Genomic DNA, 18,267 nt, shown 5'->3' on the forward strand with positions numbered 1-18,267 from the left:
AGGGGCACTGAAATTCAGGAGTCTCCCGGAAAAATCGAGCATGAGGAGGTTGAGGTGGGCGGGGTTGGGGGGGGGGTTGTATATTGTAGCGTCCCGGAAGAGTTAGTGCTGCAAGCGATTCTGGGCATTTGTTCTGTTGTGTTTATGTTGTATTACGGTGCGGATGTACTTGTTTGGTGTGGGTTCACAGTGTGGCGCATATTTGTGTTAAAGTTGTTTATACGGCCACCCTCAGTGTGACCTGTATGGCTGTTGACCAAGTATGCTTTGCATTCACTTGTGTGTGTGGAAAGCCGTAGATATTATGTGACTGGGCTGGCACGCAAAGGCAGTGCCTTTAAGGTTTATTGGCGCTCTGTACTTCTCCCTACGTCCGTGTACACAGCGGCGATTTAAAAAGTCATAAATTTTACTTTTTGAAACCGATACCGATAATTTTGAAACCGATACCGATCATTTCCGATATTACATTTTAAAGCATTTATCGGCCGATAATATCGGCAGTCCGATATTATCGGACATCTCTAGCTTGAATGTGTTAGTAGAAGAGAAACCAGGATTCATATGCACCATTTGTTCATATTTTGAAACAACTTTAAATAACAGTGGAAATATATTTATTCTGGTGTTTGGTCAAATGACATTTGCCCCTTGTTTATTGCGGTTAATTGGGACTGCGATATAGTGATTTTCGTGAGGTAGAATATTTATTAGTAAATCAAATACTTTCACATAGGGCTGGGCGATATTGCCTTTTTTTAATATCTCGATATTTTTAGGCCATATCGCGATACACGATATATATCTCGATATTTTGCCTTAGCCTTGAATGAACATTTGATGCATATAATCACAGTGTGATGATTCTATGTGTCTACATTAAAACATTCTTCTTCATACTGCATTAATATACCGTATTTTCCGCACCATAAGGCGCCCTGGGTTATAAGCCGCGCCTTCAATGAACGGCATATTTCAAAACTTTGTCCACCTATAAGCCGCCCCGTGTTATAAGCCGCATCTAACTGCGCTAAAGGAATGTCAAAAAAACAGTCAGATAGGTCAGTCAAACTTTAATAATATATTAAAAACCAGCGTGATGTGGGCGCGCATGGAGTCGTATATCAACATGGACGGAGCTGCGTGAAAAAAGCCACCCGGCCTCTTCGCGTAAACTTAAACTTACCTTAACCACTCGCTCATCTTTCCTTCATCCATCCCTTCGAGTTAGCTTTTATAATGACGCCGGCTGGAAAGGTCTCTTTTGGCAAGGTCTTCCTTTTGAATATCACCATGGGTGGAAGTTTCTGGCCATTAGCATGGCAAGCTAGAACCACAGTGAAGGATGACTTCTCATTCCCTGTGGTGCGAATATTCACCGTACGTGCTCCCGTTGTATCCACAGTGCGGTTCACAGGAATATCAAAAGTCAGTGGAACCTCGTCCATGTTGATAATGTTCTCTGGCCGGATCTTTTTTTCAGCTATCTTGTTTTTACAATATGCACGGAAAGTAGCCAGCTTTTCTTGAAAGTCTTTAGGCAGTTGCTGTGAAATAGTAGTCCGTGTGCGGATGGAGAGATTGCGTCTTTTCATGAACCGGAAACCTGTCGCCATTTTGTGGTCTTTACAGATGTAAACACACAAAGGAAATGAAACGTAATATCCGCGCGCTTCTTCTTCTTCTACGGGGGCGGGTGGTTGCTTACAGTAGAAGAAGAAGCGCTTCCTGTTCTATGGGGGCGGGTGCTTACCTTGGCGGTTGCTTGCGTAGAAGAAGAAGCACTTCCTCTTCTACGGGGAAAAAAGATGGCGGCTGTTTACCGTAGTTGCGAGACCGAAACTTTATGAAAATGAATCTTAATATTAATCCATATATAAAGCGCACCGGGTTATAAGCCGCACCGTCAGCTTTTGAGTAAATTTGTGGTTTTTAGGTGCGGCTAATAGTGCGGAAAATACGGTATGCTACTTTTAAACTTTCATGCAGAGAGGGAAATCACAAGTAAAAGTGTATTTATTAAAGAGTTATTAAGCAGTGGCACAAACATTCATGTCATTTCCAAACAGAAAGTGCAAGATTGTCAGAGACATTTTAAAACAAGCTATTAGTGCACTTTTGTGCATGATGTCACTAAGACGACTTATCAAAACAACACTAAATTATAGTGCACTTTTTGTACAGAACGCCACTACAATAGTTTAAAAACATGATGTCACACAAGATATTTCAATAAGTGTCAAATACAAATGAGCTGCATAATAGGAAATCACTATGTGGTAGGTTCCTGCGGATGTTATCTCCTTCTGTTGTTGACTATTTTTTTCATACGGTGTTGATCTGGAAATGTTTGCCTCGGCATTTTGTTGGTGTGGCACCGAACAAAGATTAAAAGTTAAAGTACCAATGATTGTCACACACACACACACACGAGGTGTGGCGAAATTATTCTCTGCATTTGACCCATCACCCTTGATCACCCCCTGGGAGGTGAGGGGAGCAGTGAGCAGCAGCGGTGGCCGCGCCCGGGAATCATTTTTGGTGATTTAACCCCCAATTCCAACCCTTGATGCTGAGTGCCAAGCAGGGAGGTAATGGCTCCCATTTTTATGGTCTTTGGTATGACTCGGCTCGGGGTTTGAACTCACAACCTACCGATCTCAGGGCTCAGATGTTGACATGCGGAGTTTCAAGCACTCTTCATTCTCTAGCGGGTGACTTTTCAAATGATGCTACATATTAGCAGTAATGCTATTTTTTTGTAGAAACGCTTTTGCCCCACACTTGACAAATTACGGTTGTCTGTACGACATATTCCCACTTGAAGCCAAACCACCGCCAGACGATGGACCCCCTGCTGTTTTCCTTGGGAATTAATTATTCCTTCATTTGTTACCAGATTCGCACCTTCTTTCTCTCGTATTACCGCTAGCATCACGGGTAACTTTAGCCATGCTGCTACCTCTCTGCTCAGCGAGGGCGTATACGTATGTGACGTATGACGTGACAGTATGTGACGTGTGCTAGAAGGTGCGCTTGCTGTCTGTGAGAAGGAGACACAAGAAAGAGTGGGAAGAGCCTGTCGTGTAATGCCAGCAGCTAAAAGCAACTGCGTGAGAACGTATACTGCGATATCACCATATAGTCACTTTCTATATCGCACACTATCGCGTATATCGATATATCGCCCAGCCCTACTTTCACAGTTAGAGCAAAAAAAAAAATGTGTTCACAACTAGGGATGTCCCGATCCAGGTTTTTGCACTTCCGATCCGATACCGATATTGTTTTTGCATTTCCGATCCGATACCGATACTGACCGATACCGATACTGACCGATACTGGCCTATCCGAGCATGTATTAAAGTTTAAAGTTATTTAGCCTACTTAGTTGTCAGAATCATGTTGAAAAGGGTTTTAGTACCGTATTTTCCGCACCATAAGGCGCCCTGGGTTAAAAGCCGCGCCTTCAATGAACGGCATATTTCAAAACTTTGTCCACCTATAAGCTGCCCCGTGTTGTAAGCCGCATCTAACTGCGCTAAAGGAATGTCAAAAAAACAGTCAAATAGGTCAGTCAAACTTTAATAATATATTAAAAACCAGCGTGATGTGGGCGAGCATGGAGTCGTATATCAACATGGACGGAGCTGCGTGAAGAAAGCCACCCGGCCTCTTCGCGTAAACTTAAACTTACCTTAACCACTCGCTCATCTTTTCTTCATCCATCCCTTCGAGTTAGCTTTTATGATGACGCCGGCTGGAAAGGTCTCTTTTGGCAAGGTCTTCCTTTTGAATATCACCATGGGTGGAAGTTTCTGGCCATTAGCATGGCAAGCTAGAACCACAGTGAAGGATGACTTCTCATTCCCTGTGGTGCGAATATTCACCGTACGTGCTCCCGTTGTATCCACAGTGCGGTTCACAGGAATATCAGTTGCTGTGAAATAGTAATCCGTGTGTGGATGGAGAGATTGCGTCTTTTCATGAACCGGATCCCGGTCGCTTAGTAGGAGCCATTTTGTGGTCTTTACAGATGTAAACAGGAAATGAAACGTACGGTAATATCCGCGCGCTTTTTTCTTCTTCTACGCGGGCGGGTGGTTGCTTACAGTAGAAGAAGAAGCGCTTCCTGTTCTATGGGGGCGGGTGCTTACCTTGGCGGTTGCTTGCGTAGAAGAAGAAGCGCTTCCTGTTCTACCGGGAAAAAAGATGGCGGCTGTTTACCGAAGTTGCGAGACCGAAACTTTATGAAAATGAATCTTAATATTTATCCATATATAAAGCGCACCGGGTTAAAAGCCGCACTGTCAGCTTTTGAGTAAATTTGTGGTTTTTAGGTGCGGCTAATAGTGCGGAAAATACGGTAGACACCTTTCCCCTCGTTTCACCCAAGACAGTAACTTTGAGTGTTCTACTGTCCAGCTACTCACCACCAGGACTAGCTTAGTTTCTGGGTTTATTCACAGATGCACTTTTCTTCTCCACAGTGCTCACGACAACGACGTCAAAGAGGCCAACAAAGCAAAGTCCACTCCTCCGCACCGAGCTTCCTCTCTGCAGCCTCAGACCCAGATCTCTCACCTGTCCCCGGCGTCGGCCATACAGAGACCGGCTTCTTCGTCCTCCTCCACCTCCACCACCCCGCAGCTGCTCTTTCAGCCGGAACGCTTCCCACACCTCAGCCAACATTCCTCCTCGCTGTCCCAGCTGCAAGCGCTCGCCGACTCCCAGGCTCTGGGGCCCGTGGTGAACGTGCCTCAGGACTTTCTTCAAAGCCACCGGATGGGTCTCCTCACCGGGGCCTCTTGCGTGGCGGCCGGGGGCGGATTCCCCTCCTACCCGAGTCTGACCGCCGGCCTGCAGCCGGGGGCCCGCGCGCTACCGCTACCGGGCCCCATATCGGTTCAGATGGCCCTCGCCGGGGAAGCGCGCCACTGCCTGAGCGTGGCCTACACGGGGGGTTACCTGGGGGCCCATCACACGTTCGCGGCGGGCTGCTTTGACAGGTGACGCCAGGAGACGGAGAGGGAGCGGCCACACGGGCGCACCGCAGCGCTTCCGCCCTTGCTTCCTCTTGCGGATCTCTCCTCCCTCTCCGTCGGCACGGCAACGCCCTCAGCATGTCCAGCCCTCTCACAAAGACGCCTCAAACGCAAGCAGAGGTCCAAAGGCAAGAGGGAGCCAGTGGAAGTCATCACTCTGACATGACACTGTGAGACGATCCTGATATCACTGTGAGACGATCCTGATATCACTGTGAGACGATCCTGATATCACTGTGAACGCGAGGCAACACTGGTGCACAAAACACAGCAAATCTGTGAAAAGGATATTTTGCTGCTTTGATATATTTTTCTACTAATTCTACCAAAATAACCGCAGGCAAAAAAAAAAAACCCTGGCCGTCGTTCTGCCATGTTCTGCTCTGAATGTCAGCAAACATTGATTTAACGCGTGTTGTCGGCGTCAGGCCCCCCGGGGGGCCCTCTGGGAATTCCTCACCGCATTAGTCCTGGGAGGGGTGGAAGAATCCCTTGTTTTGGTGCACAGCTTAGCTTTTTTTTTTACCCTCTCTGTGCCTTCAAGAATCTTCCGTCTCCAAAGCCGAGCCATGTGGCGCGCGAGGAGAAGCCCGTTTTAGCGCGTCTCCGGGCGCCACTCAAAGAATGGACGTGACCGGACCAGCGTGGGGGAAGGAGCCGCGCGGGTGTGTTGTACATATGAAATGCTGCTGTCCGTGTTACTGATGTTTACATGAACCACTTAACGTATCAGGGACTTGACCAAAATTACTTGAATATTACATTGGAACTTGCCATAGCTTTTTATTTATAATTTTTTTTTTTTTTTTTTTGATATAGTGTATCCTTTTATACTGACCTGAAAAAAAACAAAACCCAACACCATTGAAGAGTAATTATTGAATGCTTTTCATACTGGCTCAGGTTAAAGGCTTAGCAAAATTGTGCTACTTTGCTTTCATCCTTTGGGTCCAAAAAGTCTTCCTTTTTCCCCCCTAATGGACCATATTTTCTTTGTTTCAGTCAGTGTTAAAAAAACAAAAACTGTGTACGCCACGCAAACATCTGCGTCCAGTCGTCCGTAATTGCTTTCCTCCTTTCTAAAGCTTCCAATTTTCTACTTCCTGTTGGGGTTTAAACACATCCAGACTCCTTTTAGGGCCTGCCCGCTGGTTACCATGGCAATACCTCAGACGGCCCCTCATCCATTAGTTGTTTCCGACTAATTGTGGGTGTCTTCTCTGATGTGATGGTGGTCATTTGTCACTTGAAACCCACCCGTTATTACTTTGAAGGTTCCGACTAGTTTTGTTGGGACTAGTACACACACACACACACACACACACCACACACACACTAGTCTAGACATATTTCACCCACGTTTATGTACAATGCGTTTTATTTCAGCGTGCTTTTACTTTAAGCTTTTTTTTTGGTAAACGATTTTTGTTCCTCTTTGCCTCACGACTGAACTTCTTACTGAGAGGTCAAAGGTGCAATACGTTGTTTCTCTTTGTGAACTGAGCACTGCCATCACTGTCGGGTGAACGCCACTGCGCCACTAAGTTGCTGTTGCATGAACACAATGACTATGTTGCATATTGCAGCCACCACCTCCAGAGTGAGAGATGCTACTGGGAAGCCGTTTGTCTTCTTTAAGATTAGCCTGTTACTGTGCTCCTGTTTGCATTCTGTGACTGCTGCTGATTTGACTGGCACCAAACATCACTGACACCACACACCTTCCATTTTACGTTTGGGTATTTCCACCACCTTTGCTTTACGTCGCACTGAATGGTAAGAGGATGTATATTTTTTATCATTATGTGTCATGGAGAAATAAACATGTAAACTGAAGTTGAGGATGTATGTATTTTTTTTTTTTTTGTATCTAATCTTCCATCCATCCATCTTCTTCCGCTTATCCGAGGTCGGGTCGCGGGGGCAGCAGCCGAAGCAGAGTAGGCCAGACTTTCCTCTCCCCAGCCACTTCGTCCAGCTCCTCCCGGGGGATCCCGAGGCGTTCCCAGGCCAGCCGGGAGACATAGTCTTCCCAACGTGTCCTGGGTCTTCCCCGTGGCCTCCTACCGGTCGGACGTGCCCTAAACCTACCGTATTTTCCGCACTATAAGGCGCACCTAAAAACCACAAATTTTCTCAAAAGCTGACAGTGCGCCTTATAACCCGGTGCGCTTTATATATGGATTAATATTAAGATTCATTTTCATAAAGTTTCGGTCTCGCAACTACGGTAAACAGCCGCCATCTTTTTCCCCCGTAGAAGAGGAAGTGCTTCTTCTTCTACGCAAGCAACCGCCAAGGTAAGCACCCGCCCCCATAGAACAGGAAGCGCTTCTTCTTCTACTGTAAGCAACCACCCGCCCGCGTAGAAGAAGAAGAAGCGCGCGGATATTACCGTACGTTTCATTTCCTTTGTATGTTTACATCTGTAAAGACCACAAAATGGCTCCTACTAAGCGACAGGGATCCGGTTCATGAAAAGACGCAATCTCTCCATCCGCACACGGACTACTATTTCACAGCAACTGCCTAAAGACTTTCAAGAAAAGCTGGCTACTTTCCGTGCATATTGTAAAAACAAGATAGCTGAAAAAAAGATCCGGCCAGAGAACATTATCAACATGGACGAGGTTCCACTGACTTTTGATATTCCTGTGAACCGCACTGTGGATACAACGGGAGCACGTACGGTGAATATTCGCACCACAGGGAATGAGAAGTCATCCTTCACTGTGGTTCTAGCTTGCCATGCTAATGGCCAGAAACTTCCACCCATGGTGATATTCAAAAGGAAGACCTTGCCAAAAGAGACCTTTCCAGCCGGCGTCATCCTAAAAGCTAACTCGAAGGGATGGATGAAGAAAAGATGAGCGAGTGGTTAAGGTAAGTTTACGCGAAGAGGCCGGGTGGCTTTTTTCACGCAGCTCCGTCCATGTTGATATACGACTCCGTGCGCGCCCACATCACGCTGATTTTAATATATTAAAGTTTGACTGACCTATTTGACTGTTTTTTTGACATTCCTTTAGCGCAGTTAGATGCGGCTTACAACACGGGGCGGCTTATAGGTGGACAAAGTTTTGAAATATGCCGTTCATTGAAGGCGCGGCTTATAACCCAGGGCGCCTTATGGTGCGGAAAATACGGTACTCAGTGGCCTAGTGGTTAGAGTGTCCGCCCTGAGATCGGTAGGTTGTGAGCAACGTTCCCTCTAAGGTGCGCGCCTGTGCAATTGCACACTGCTCAAGCGTCCTCTGCGCACGGCAAATCTATGCCACGCACAAAATCAAAAAAAAAAAAAAAAAGCGCATAACAATTTTCGACACAGAGAAAACAGTTTTCGTCATCATTGTTCAAATATTGTAACGTCTGTCGAGACGCTTTTGAGGACATGTATTCCATCCATCACTTTACTGAGCAAAAGTCTTTATTGTCGGCCATAAACACATCACCAAAACATTAGTAAAAAAAATTATATCTGGCAAAAGTGGTCATTTTCTGCAGTACAAACCAGACCAAAAGCAACTTTGTTATATCAACAGCAGCCGCTCGCTCTTTCTCACTTGCGCCAACACATGCACATATGGCACTTAGTTACTTTGAAAAAACATTTTTTACCCTGAAAACCATTTTTTATCTTGAAAATCATTTTTTACCTTGAAAAATTGTTTTACCTTGAAAAAAAATGTTTTACCCTGAAAATCATTTTTTACCTTAAATTTTTTTTTTACCCTGAAAGTCATTTTTTCTTTGAAAATAATTTTTTACCTTGAAAATTTTTTTTTACCTTGAACATTTTTTTTACCCTGAAAGTCACTTTTTACCTTGAAAATCATTTTTTACTTAGAAAAAAATTTTTACCTTGAAAATTTTTTTTTACCCTGAGTCATTTTTTACCTTGAAAATCATTTTTTACCTTGAAAATTTTTTTTAACTTGAAAACATTTTTTTTACCCCGAAAATGATTTTTTTTTACCTTGAAAATAATTTTTTACCTTGAAAACAATTTTTACCTTGAAATTTTTTTTTTTACCCTGAAAATCACTTTTTACCTTGAAAATCATTTTTTACCTTGAAAAACTTTTGTACTTTGAAATTATTTTTTTTTACCTGAAAATCATTTTTTACCTTGAAAATCTTTTTTTTACCTTGAAAATAATTTTTTACCTTGAAATGTTTTTTTTTTTTACCAGTGATGCGTTTACAGCCACACAAAAAGTCGGACAACTCCAACACCACACATAAAGTGTCATTCCAGGTCGTTACACTATGATTTACCAATCAAATGTGTGCTTATTCTAGTGTCATTTATTAGGAATCTTAATTTATAAATATTAATCATGAAATGCTGTTAGTATATGAAATAAATACTAATAAAAATATATTTTTTGACAAACAGGAAGTTGCAGGAATGTACACATGATCCCCTGCTTACATCTCATTGTGCAACATGTGAATGTTTTACTGGGAACTAAATGCAATGTCTGAAAGGGGTACAAATTATTTCCAAAGCAGGACCTCCACCCAGACAAACAATACAAGTACACAGTTCATGAAAAACAATATTTTTTGTTATTATCATTGTAAGTGTATAATAATAACCTCATGGAAATGACTGCTGTCATTCGATTATAATAATAAGAGAATGTTGTCTGTCTATCTGTGTTGGCCCTGCGATGAGGTGGCGACTTGTCCAGGGTGTACCCCGCCTTCTGCCAAGAACCATGGACTCGGACTTGGAGGTGCTGATTCTCATCCCAGTCGCTTCACACTCTTTTGTCTGGGAATTTACCCCCCAGAGCAGGGGGGCCCACACTTTTTCTGCAGGCGAGCTACTTTTCAATGGACCAAGTCGAGGTGATCTACCTCATTGATATCATTTACATTTATCTATTTATGAAAGACATTTGTGTTAACAAGTTAAAGGTGTTTTAATGATAATACAAGCATGTTTGACACACATCGATTCCTTTCTTTCATGAAGACAAGAATATAAGTTGGTGTATTACCTGATTCTGATGACTTGCATTGGTTGGAATCAGACCGTAGTGATGATAACGTCCCCCAAATCCTCCACACGACACCTCCGCTCCGGACAGATTAACCTCCGAGGACAAAGCTACGAACAATGGGAGACCGGGCTTTCTGCTCCGCCGCTCCCAGTCTGTGGAACGCTCTCCCTGACCACCCGAGGGCACCACAGACCGTGGATGCTTTTAAAAGAGGCTTAAAACCCCTTCTTTTTAAAAAAGTCTTTTTTTTTTTTTTTTTAAGATATATGCATACTAGTTTTAGCTATTTGGCTGTTCTAGTTTTTATTTTTATTTATTTTTTATTATCTTTTTTTTTTTTTTTTTTAATACACTGTAGCACTTTGAGGTTGTTTACTCAATACAAAGTTTTTTTTTGTTTTTTTTTTACAAATAAAATCTATTATTATTATTATTATTATTATTATTAATTTTGAATGGAGGAGAAAAAAAGTCCACCTTTCTGTCCAATACCACATGAAAGTGGTTGGTTTTTGGCATCTTATTTGTCCAGCTTCCGTACTCCTTTTTATACACTTTACAAGAAACACATTTGCGGCAAACTCCGTAGTTTGCTAGCTTTCTGAGACTCTTATTTTGTTAGCCCAGGCAGCAGGGCCGGCCCGTGGCATAGGCCGTATAGGCAAATGCTAAGGGCGCCGTCCATCAGGGGGCGCCACGCCAGTGCCACAAATGTTGGAGAAAAAAAAAAAAAGTTGGTACTATTATTTCTAAATACAAAAGATAATCCCACGTTAATTAAAATGCAAAGTAAGGCCTATTTAATAGAAATATTATTAGTTACAACATTACGCACCCCCCCCCCCTCCTCCCCCCGCACGGTGCGCCCCCTCCCTTCCCGTATCATGACTCTTTTTGGACGTCACCACATCAAAAAATCAACACAAGATGTCAAAACGGCCAAAAGGGAGAAACGAGAGAAAAAAAGAGGTAGCAGGTAGGTAACGTTAGCCTACATGACATTATTTGTCTGTTACAGAATGTGATAGTAACCTGGCTTTTTAGCATTAAGCTAATGTTACATGATTCGGCAATTGCTAATCAATAAATAGCTAGTTCTGTTTTAACGTCGGGTTAATATTGTGGAGGGGGCTAAATTGTTATGGAAAATGATAATGTAACGTTAGGTAATTACAGTACTCCCACCTTACATTCCTCAGGGACATTTGTATTAGATCTTTTAAGCAGGTGTTTTTTGTTTACATTGTTATTGCCTTCTGGTTAGCTAATGTTTGCCCTGCAGGTAATAGTCACTTTTCCACCCCTTTATATATTAGGTATAGTTGTAAGTAAAAAAAAAAAGGTCAAAGACAAAGCTATTCGGTTTCTTGTGAGTATATACACTTCACTGCCGATGTGGGGGGGACGCCACCTAAAATCTTGCATAGGGCGCCAGATTGGTTAGGCAGGATGAAGCGGGGCTTTTATTGTGAAGACAGGAACTGTGCAGTCGGTCTTTAGAGTTTTGACGGCAGGTACGAAATAAAAAAGTGTTTCTCGCCTTCCTGTCGGTCACTTTTTCTTAACAATGAGCTCGCAGCAGCCAGCGTCGTCTCACAAAAGACCCTCGGGCGCCGCGAATGTCAACGAAGTGACGGAAGTGACGTCATAGTGAAGATTGATGATCGCTCATTTTTAGGTCTATTTTTTTTAAATGCCTGGCTGACGTAATGAGCAGAGAGTGAAACACTACATGTTAAAGATAGTCCTACACTGTGGAATATTGCTTCAGTCCCTGAAACCTCCCACGGTAAGTCATTTTTGCGACCCCGAAGGGACTAAGCGGTAGAAAATGGATGGATGGATGGATCTCAATAACAGGAAGGTTGGTTTTAATGTGTCGCTCTCTAACTCGTAGCTGTCAAACATAGTGTACACTTATACACTACTGCCATCTAGTGTCTCCACACTGCAACTACACTCACATCTACTGCACAACAGGAAGTATGAAATAAAACGTCATCATTTTGAGGAAAAAGGTCGAAATTTTAAGTTTGAAAATCATGAGATAGAATGTCAAAATTATGAGATCAAAAGTCGTAATTGTGAGATGAATCCATGATTAAGAGACAAGTCACATTTCCAAAATTGTGAGATGAAAAGTAGAAAGTGTTATGATTCAAATTTGAAATTGAGATACGTTGTAATTATGAGACAAAAGGTCACAATTATGAAATAGTTTAAATGATCAGATAAGGAAGTCATACTTATGAGATAAAACGTTGTGTACAAACCCCGTTTCCATATGAGTTGGGAAATTGTGTTAGATGTAAATATAAACGGAATACAGTGATTTGCAAATCCTTTTCAAGCCATATTCAGTTGAATATGCTACAAAGACAACATATTTGATGTTCAAACTGATAAAAAAAAGAAGTTTTTGCAAATAATCATTAACTTCAGAATTTGATGCCAGCAACACGTGACAAAGAAGTTGGGAAAGGTGGCAATAAATACTGATAAAGTTGAGGAATTCTTTCCCATTCTTGTTTTATGTAGAGCTTCAGTCATTCAACAGTCCGGGGGTCTCCGCTGTCGTATTTTACGCTTCATAATGCGCCACACATTTTCGATGGGAGACAAGTCTGTACTGCAGGCGGGCCAGGAAAGTACCCGCACTCTTTTTTTTACGAAGCCACGCTGTTGTAACACGTGCTGAATGTGGCTTGGCATTGTCTTGCTTTTTAGTTCATAATTTCGACTTCCTTATCTCAATTTTGACATTTCATGTCATAATAAAAACGTATATCTAATAATTACGATTCATATCATAATTATGGGTATGTACATATATAGTAATCACTACTTTTTATCTCATAAATTCAACTATATTTCAATTTTAAACTTAACTCAAAAATCTCACCATTTCCACTGTCTCATAATTTTAACTTTTATCTCATAATTTTGACTTTTTAATCTTGTATATACAAACCCCGTTTCCATATGAGTTGGGAAATTGTGTTAGATGTAAATATAAACGGAATACAATGATTTGCAAATCATTTTCAACCCATATTCAGTTGAATATGCTACAAAGACAACATATTTGATGTTCAAACTCATAAACTTTTTTTTTGTTGCAAATAATCATTAACTTTAGAATTTGATGCCAGCAACACGTGACAAAGAAGTTGGGAAAGGTGGCAATAAATACTGATAAAGTTGAGGAATGCTCATCAAACACTTATTTGGAACATCCCACTTATAGTCAAAATCAACACTTAGGGTGTTGTCTAATACCGATATATATGATAGATATATGATAGATAGATTATATATATATATATATATATATATATATATATATATATATATATATATATATATATATATATATATATATATATATATATATATATGTATATGTATATATATATATATATATATATATATATATATATATATATATGTATATATATATGTATATGTATATATATATATATATATATATATATATATATATATATATGTATATATATATGTATATATATATATATATATATATATATATATATATATGTATATATATATATATGTATATATTTCGGGAGAATATTTGTCCCGGGAGGTTTTCGGGAGAGGCGCTGAATTTCGGGAGTCTCCCGGAAAATTCGGGAGGGTTGGCAAGTATGTCCTAGTAGCCTGTAGCCAACCATGTTTACCTTTTTGTTAAAGAAAAGACCAACGTTTGCACAAGTACTGAAACACTTCTTGTAATGGAGTTCAAAGCGGAGATTTTAGATGCCATTCGACATTATTTTTTGCTGCTATCGGGATGCTTTTTTTTTTTTTTAAATGATGTAATTTTACGTAAAAAAAAAAAAAAATTGGGCAATTTACTTTTGTTTGAGTACAGAATACGCATCGAATCAAACTCAAGTGTAATTAAAGCTGCAAGCAGCATTGGTCGGGCCCGCGTATTTGGCAGGTGCTAGTCCTAAATGTCCCAATACTTTTGTCTACTTTTAGTCCGAAGTGTCCCAAGACTTTAGTCTAGTGTACCTACCTTGTCTGCATTGTGTGGGCACGTTGGTGCTTCCTGCTTTTAAGCAGCCATCTTAAAAAAACAGCAGCGCAGCAGCATCAGCGCAGCGGGTCTTTGAAGGCTCATAAAATAAAACCGGAGCAGTTAGAAAAATTATTTCGATAACTTTTATTTGGAAGGGTTCAATCTCTCTCCTGTGTTAGTTTGAAGCCGAAACGACAAATGCGCTCAGAGGAGATAGTTTTTGAAGGAAGGTGACCGGTTTTTACAAAAAATTAGTTTTGAAGGGGGAATAGCAAACTTCCTGTTGATTTTTGCTGGGGGTTGTCAATTTATGAAATGTAGGTCTAAGTGAGCCCTACGTAGAGGTTTTTGTTTCATGTCTCTCCGACCTTCCCAGTGGGAGTTACAGGCAGTTTTGTCAGTTTTTTCATCCGAGGAGCAGTTTTTTGTGCGTTTCATTAAAAAATTGCGCTAGAGCGCAATTTTGAGATTTGGGGTTAGGTTTTTTTATTAGATCGCAATTTTAGCCAGTCCTGATGTGTGCGTTCAGTTCGGTGAGTTTAGAAGCGTGTTAAGGGGGTCAAATTACAGCTCAAAGAGGCAAAAGTGACTGTTTTTAGTACTTTTTTGTCTTGAAGGGGGAATTGCCAACTTCCTGTTGATTTTTGCCCGAGAATATACTATTATGAAAACTAGGTCTAAGTCAGACCTACATACAGGTTTTTGTTTCATGTCTCTCCGATCTTCCTAGTGGGAGTTACAGGCAGTCTAGTTTTTCGCAATTTTGAGTTTTGAGGTTTGGTTTTTTGATAAAAAGTTTTGCCGTATATTACTGATGTGTGTGTAAAATTTGGTGAGTTTTGAAGTATGTTAAGGGGGTCAAATTACAGCGCAAAGGTGCGGAATAATAATAATAATAATAATAATAATAATAATAATAAAGAATAAAACCTTACAAATTCAATAGGTCCTTATGTCCCATTGCATAAGGACTCCCTTTGGGAGTCCTTATAAAATGGGCCATGCGGGCCCTAATTTTAAAATATTACAAAAATCGTTTCACATAAATAAAAAAAAAGTGTGAAAAAAATGATAATATGGCTCCAAATAAGATTCTCCTTAGGGCGGCCCTGATTGAGACAATGTCGCCCCCTGGTGTTTCAAATAGTAATTGCCTCTGCCTGTGTCTCAGTTATTTAGTAGTTATTGGACACATGCACAAACATGCCCAATAGTTTACTTAGTTCACAAAGATAATAATACTCCTTTTTGATGAACAGTCACAGAGGTAGTTGTTTATGATATTTATTTTATTTATTATTATTATTTATTTTTATTTATTTATTTATTTATTTATATTTATTTTATGATATTTATTTATTTTTTATTTTATTTATTTTATTTATTTATGATATTTGCCTAAAACTGCACTGTCTGTAACAATAAGTGTTGATTTTGACTATAAGTGGGATGTTCCAAATAAGTGTTTGATGAGCATTCCTCAACTTTATCAGTATTTATTGCCACCTTTCCCAACTTCTTTGTCACGTGTTGCTGGCATCAAATTCTAAAGTTAATGATTATTTGCAAAAAAAAAATGTTTATGAGTTTGAACATCAAATATGTTGTCTTTGTAGCATATTCAACTGAATATGGGTTGAAAAGGATTTGCAAATCATTGTATTCCGTTTATATTTACATCTAACACAAATTCCCAACTCATATGGAAACGGGGTTTGTATATACAAGATTAAAAAGTCAAAATTATGAGATAAAAGTTAAAATTATGAGACAGTGGAAATGGTGAGATTTTTGAGTTAAGTTTAAAATTGAAATAAAGTTGAATTTATGAGATAAAAAGTAGTGATTACTATATATGTACATACCCATAATTATGATATGAATCGTAATTATTAGATATACGTTTTTATTATGACATGAAATGTCAAAATTGAGATAAGGAAGTCGAAATTATGAAATAAAAAGCAAGACAATGCCAAGCCACATTCAGCACGTGTTACAACAGCGTGGTTTTAAAAAAAAAAAGAGTGCGTATACTTTCCTGGCCCGCCTGCAGTCCAAACCTGTCTCCCATGGAAAATGTGTGGCGCATTATGAAGCGTAAAATACGACAGCTGTTGAACGACTGAAGCTCTACATAAAACAAGAATGGGAAAGAATTCCACTTTCAAAGCTTCAACAATTAGTTTCCTCAGTTCCCAATCGTTTATTGAGTGTTGTTGAAAGAAATATAAAGTAAAAAAGTCGGGACATTCCTAGTATCGGCTGTACGTAAGCAACTTACTTTTGCTTATTGAAATCAAACTGGTACACATATTCCACACTATAAATAATACCGGTAATAAAAAAAACACCACAGTGCCATTGGTGATATATATATATATATATATATATATATATATATATATATATATATATATATATATATATATATATATATATATATATATATATATATATATTAGAGATGCGCGGTTTGCGGGCACAACCGCGGAGTCCACGGATTATCCGCGGATCGGGCGGTTGAAATAAAAAAAAATTAAATTTTATCCGCGGGTCGAGTCGGGCGGTTGAAATAAAAAAAAAGAAGATTTTAAATAGATTCAGGCGGGTGGCAGTTAAACCAATTGGTAAATATATATACATAGTTAAATGTTGTTACCCACATACGAAAAACGAGCAGGCACCTGCTGCATATGCCACAACAGAAGAAGAAAAAAAAAAGAGATGGACACTTTTACGGAGCGGAGAAGGGACGCCTCGCCGGGGTCCGGGACTGAGGCCCCTTCCCCCGAGAGGGCCCCACCGGGAGCCGTAGCTGAGGCGATCCGCGAGAAGGGCCCGACGCACGTCCAGGGTCACCACCGCGCCCACCGCACCGACACCCCGCCTCGTCCGCCTTCGCCGCGGCCGGCGTCACGCGCAGCAGGTAAGCAGCTTACCTGCCCGCCACCCCCGTGGCCGGGGGCTCGTAACAGGGGTCACTCCGCGCGCTCCGCCCGCGCAGCTTACCTGCCCGCCACCCCTGTTGCCGGGGGCGCGTAACAGGGGTCACTCCGCGCGCAGTGCGCTCACGAAAGGGGTGGGGCTCACCCTGGTTGATATAGACAGCAGGACGGTGGCCATGGAAGTCGGAACCCGCTAAGGAGTGTGTAACAACCCACCTGCCGAATCAACTAGCCCTGAAAATGGATGGCGCTGGAGCGTCGGGCCCATACCCGGCCGTCGCCGGCAGCGAGACGCGCTTGGAGGTGCGCTCAGCGCGGCTCCCATATGATTGCGCACTGGTGTGCGTCTGGGTCGTGACAGCGTGGCACGCGAATGTCTGTGCTGCATTGGATCAGTCTCCTTTCTTTAACAGGCAAACGCTTTATAACCTCACTAATGCCTTGCATCGTCTATATTAGATATATAACAACGGGCGGGTGCGGGCGGGTGCGGTTCTGATTAAATGTTAGAAACGGGCGGATGGCGGATGGTTGACGACTTTCTGATGCGGTTGCGGATGAAATAATTGCCTATCCGCGCATCTCTAATATATATATATATATATATATATATAAAATCTATCTATCATATATCTATCATATATATCGGTATTAGACAACACCCTAAGCGGCAATATCAGTATCATATCGAAAGTAAAAAAGTCGGGACATTCCTAGTATCGACTGTACGTAAGTAACTTACTTTTGCTTATAGATTTTTCCAACCTTTTGTTCAATAATTTTTAAATTAGTTTGGAAAATTGTGGAAGTAAAGAGACTCAGAGGCGCCGCTAGGGATTTTGGGCCCCATGACAAGAATCTTTACAGGGCCCCCAACACAGTGTCATTATTTTTTCTGTATTATAATTTCATCATCATTAGGGGCCTCTCTGGGCCCCCCTCCATCATGGGCCCCTAGAATCCGTCTCCTTTACCCCCCCTTTTTTGCCATCCTCGCTACACTATTCTGGTCACTCGGTGTTAAAAAGGCAAACATTGGTGTAGGTATCACAACTTCAGAGGCAAACATTTATGGGACAATTTGTTTGAACTCCAGATTGTTCACCTCTGCACCTGCAGTCTACATACATGTCCCTTTGTTGTCTCCTATTTCCCAACATCCATGTAATTGCTGAGTCAAAAGATGAAACACATAATCACTCGAGACATCATCA

General features: G+C 41.2%; 1 protein-coding gene across 1 annotated transcript in view; it reads left to right on the plus strand.

Annotated features, from left to right (window-relative positions):
- The window catches only part of ccnjl (cyclin J-like), a 116,293-nt gene extending 109,537 nt beyond the window's left edge, over nucleotides 1-6,756 (plus strand). Inside the window, exon 6 of the mRNA XM_061930425.2 lies at nucleotides 4,491-6,756. Coding sequence (XP_061786409.1) covers nucleotides 4,491-5,013 — 523 coding nt within the window. The 3' untranslated portion in view covers nucleotides 5,014-6,756. The remainder of the gene's footprint in view (nucleotides 1-4,490) is intronic.
- Nucleotides 6,757-18,267: the final 11,511 nt, after the last annotated feature.

The sequence above is a fragment of the Nerophis lumbriciformis genome, linkage group LG36, assembly GCF_033978685.3.
Source record: "Nerophis lumbriciformis linkage group LG36, RoL_Nlum_v2.1, whole genome shotgun sequence".
Lineage (NCBI taxonomy): Eukaryota > Metazoa > Chordata > Actinopteri > Syngnathiformes > Syngnathidae > Nerophis > Nerophis lumbriciformis.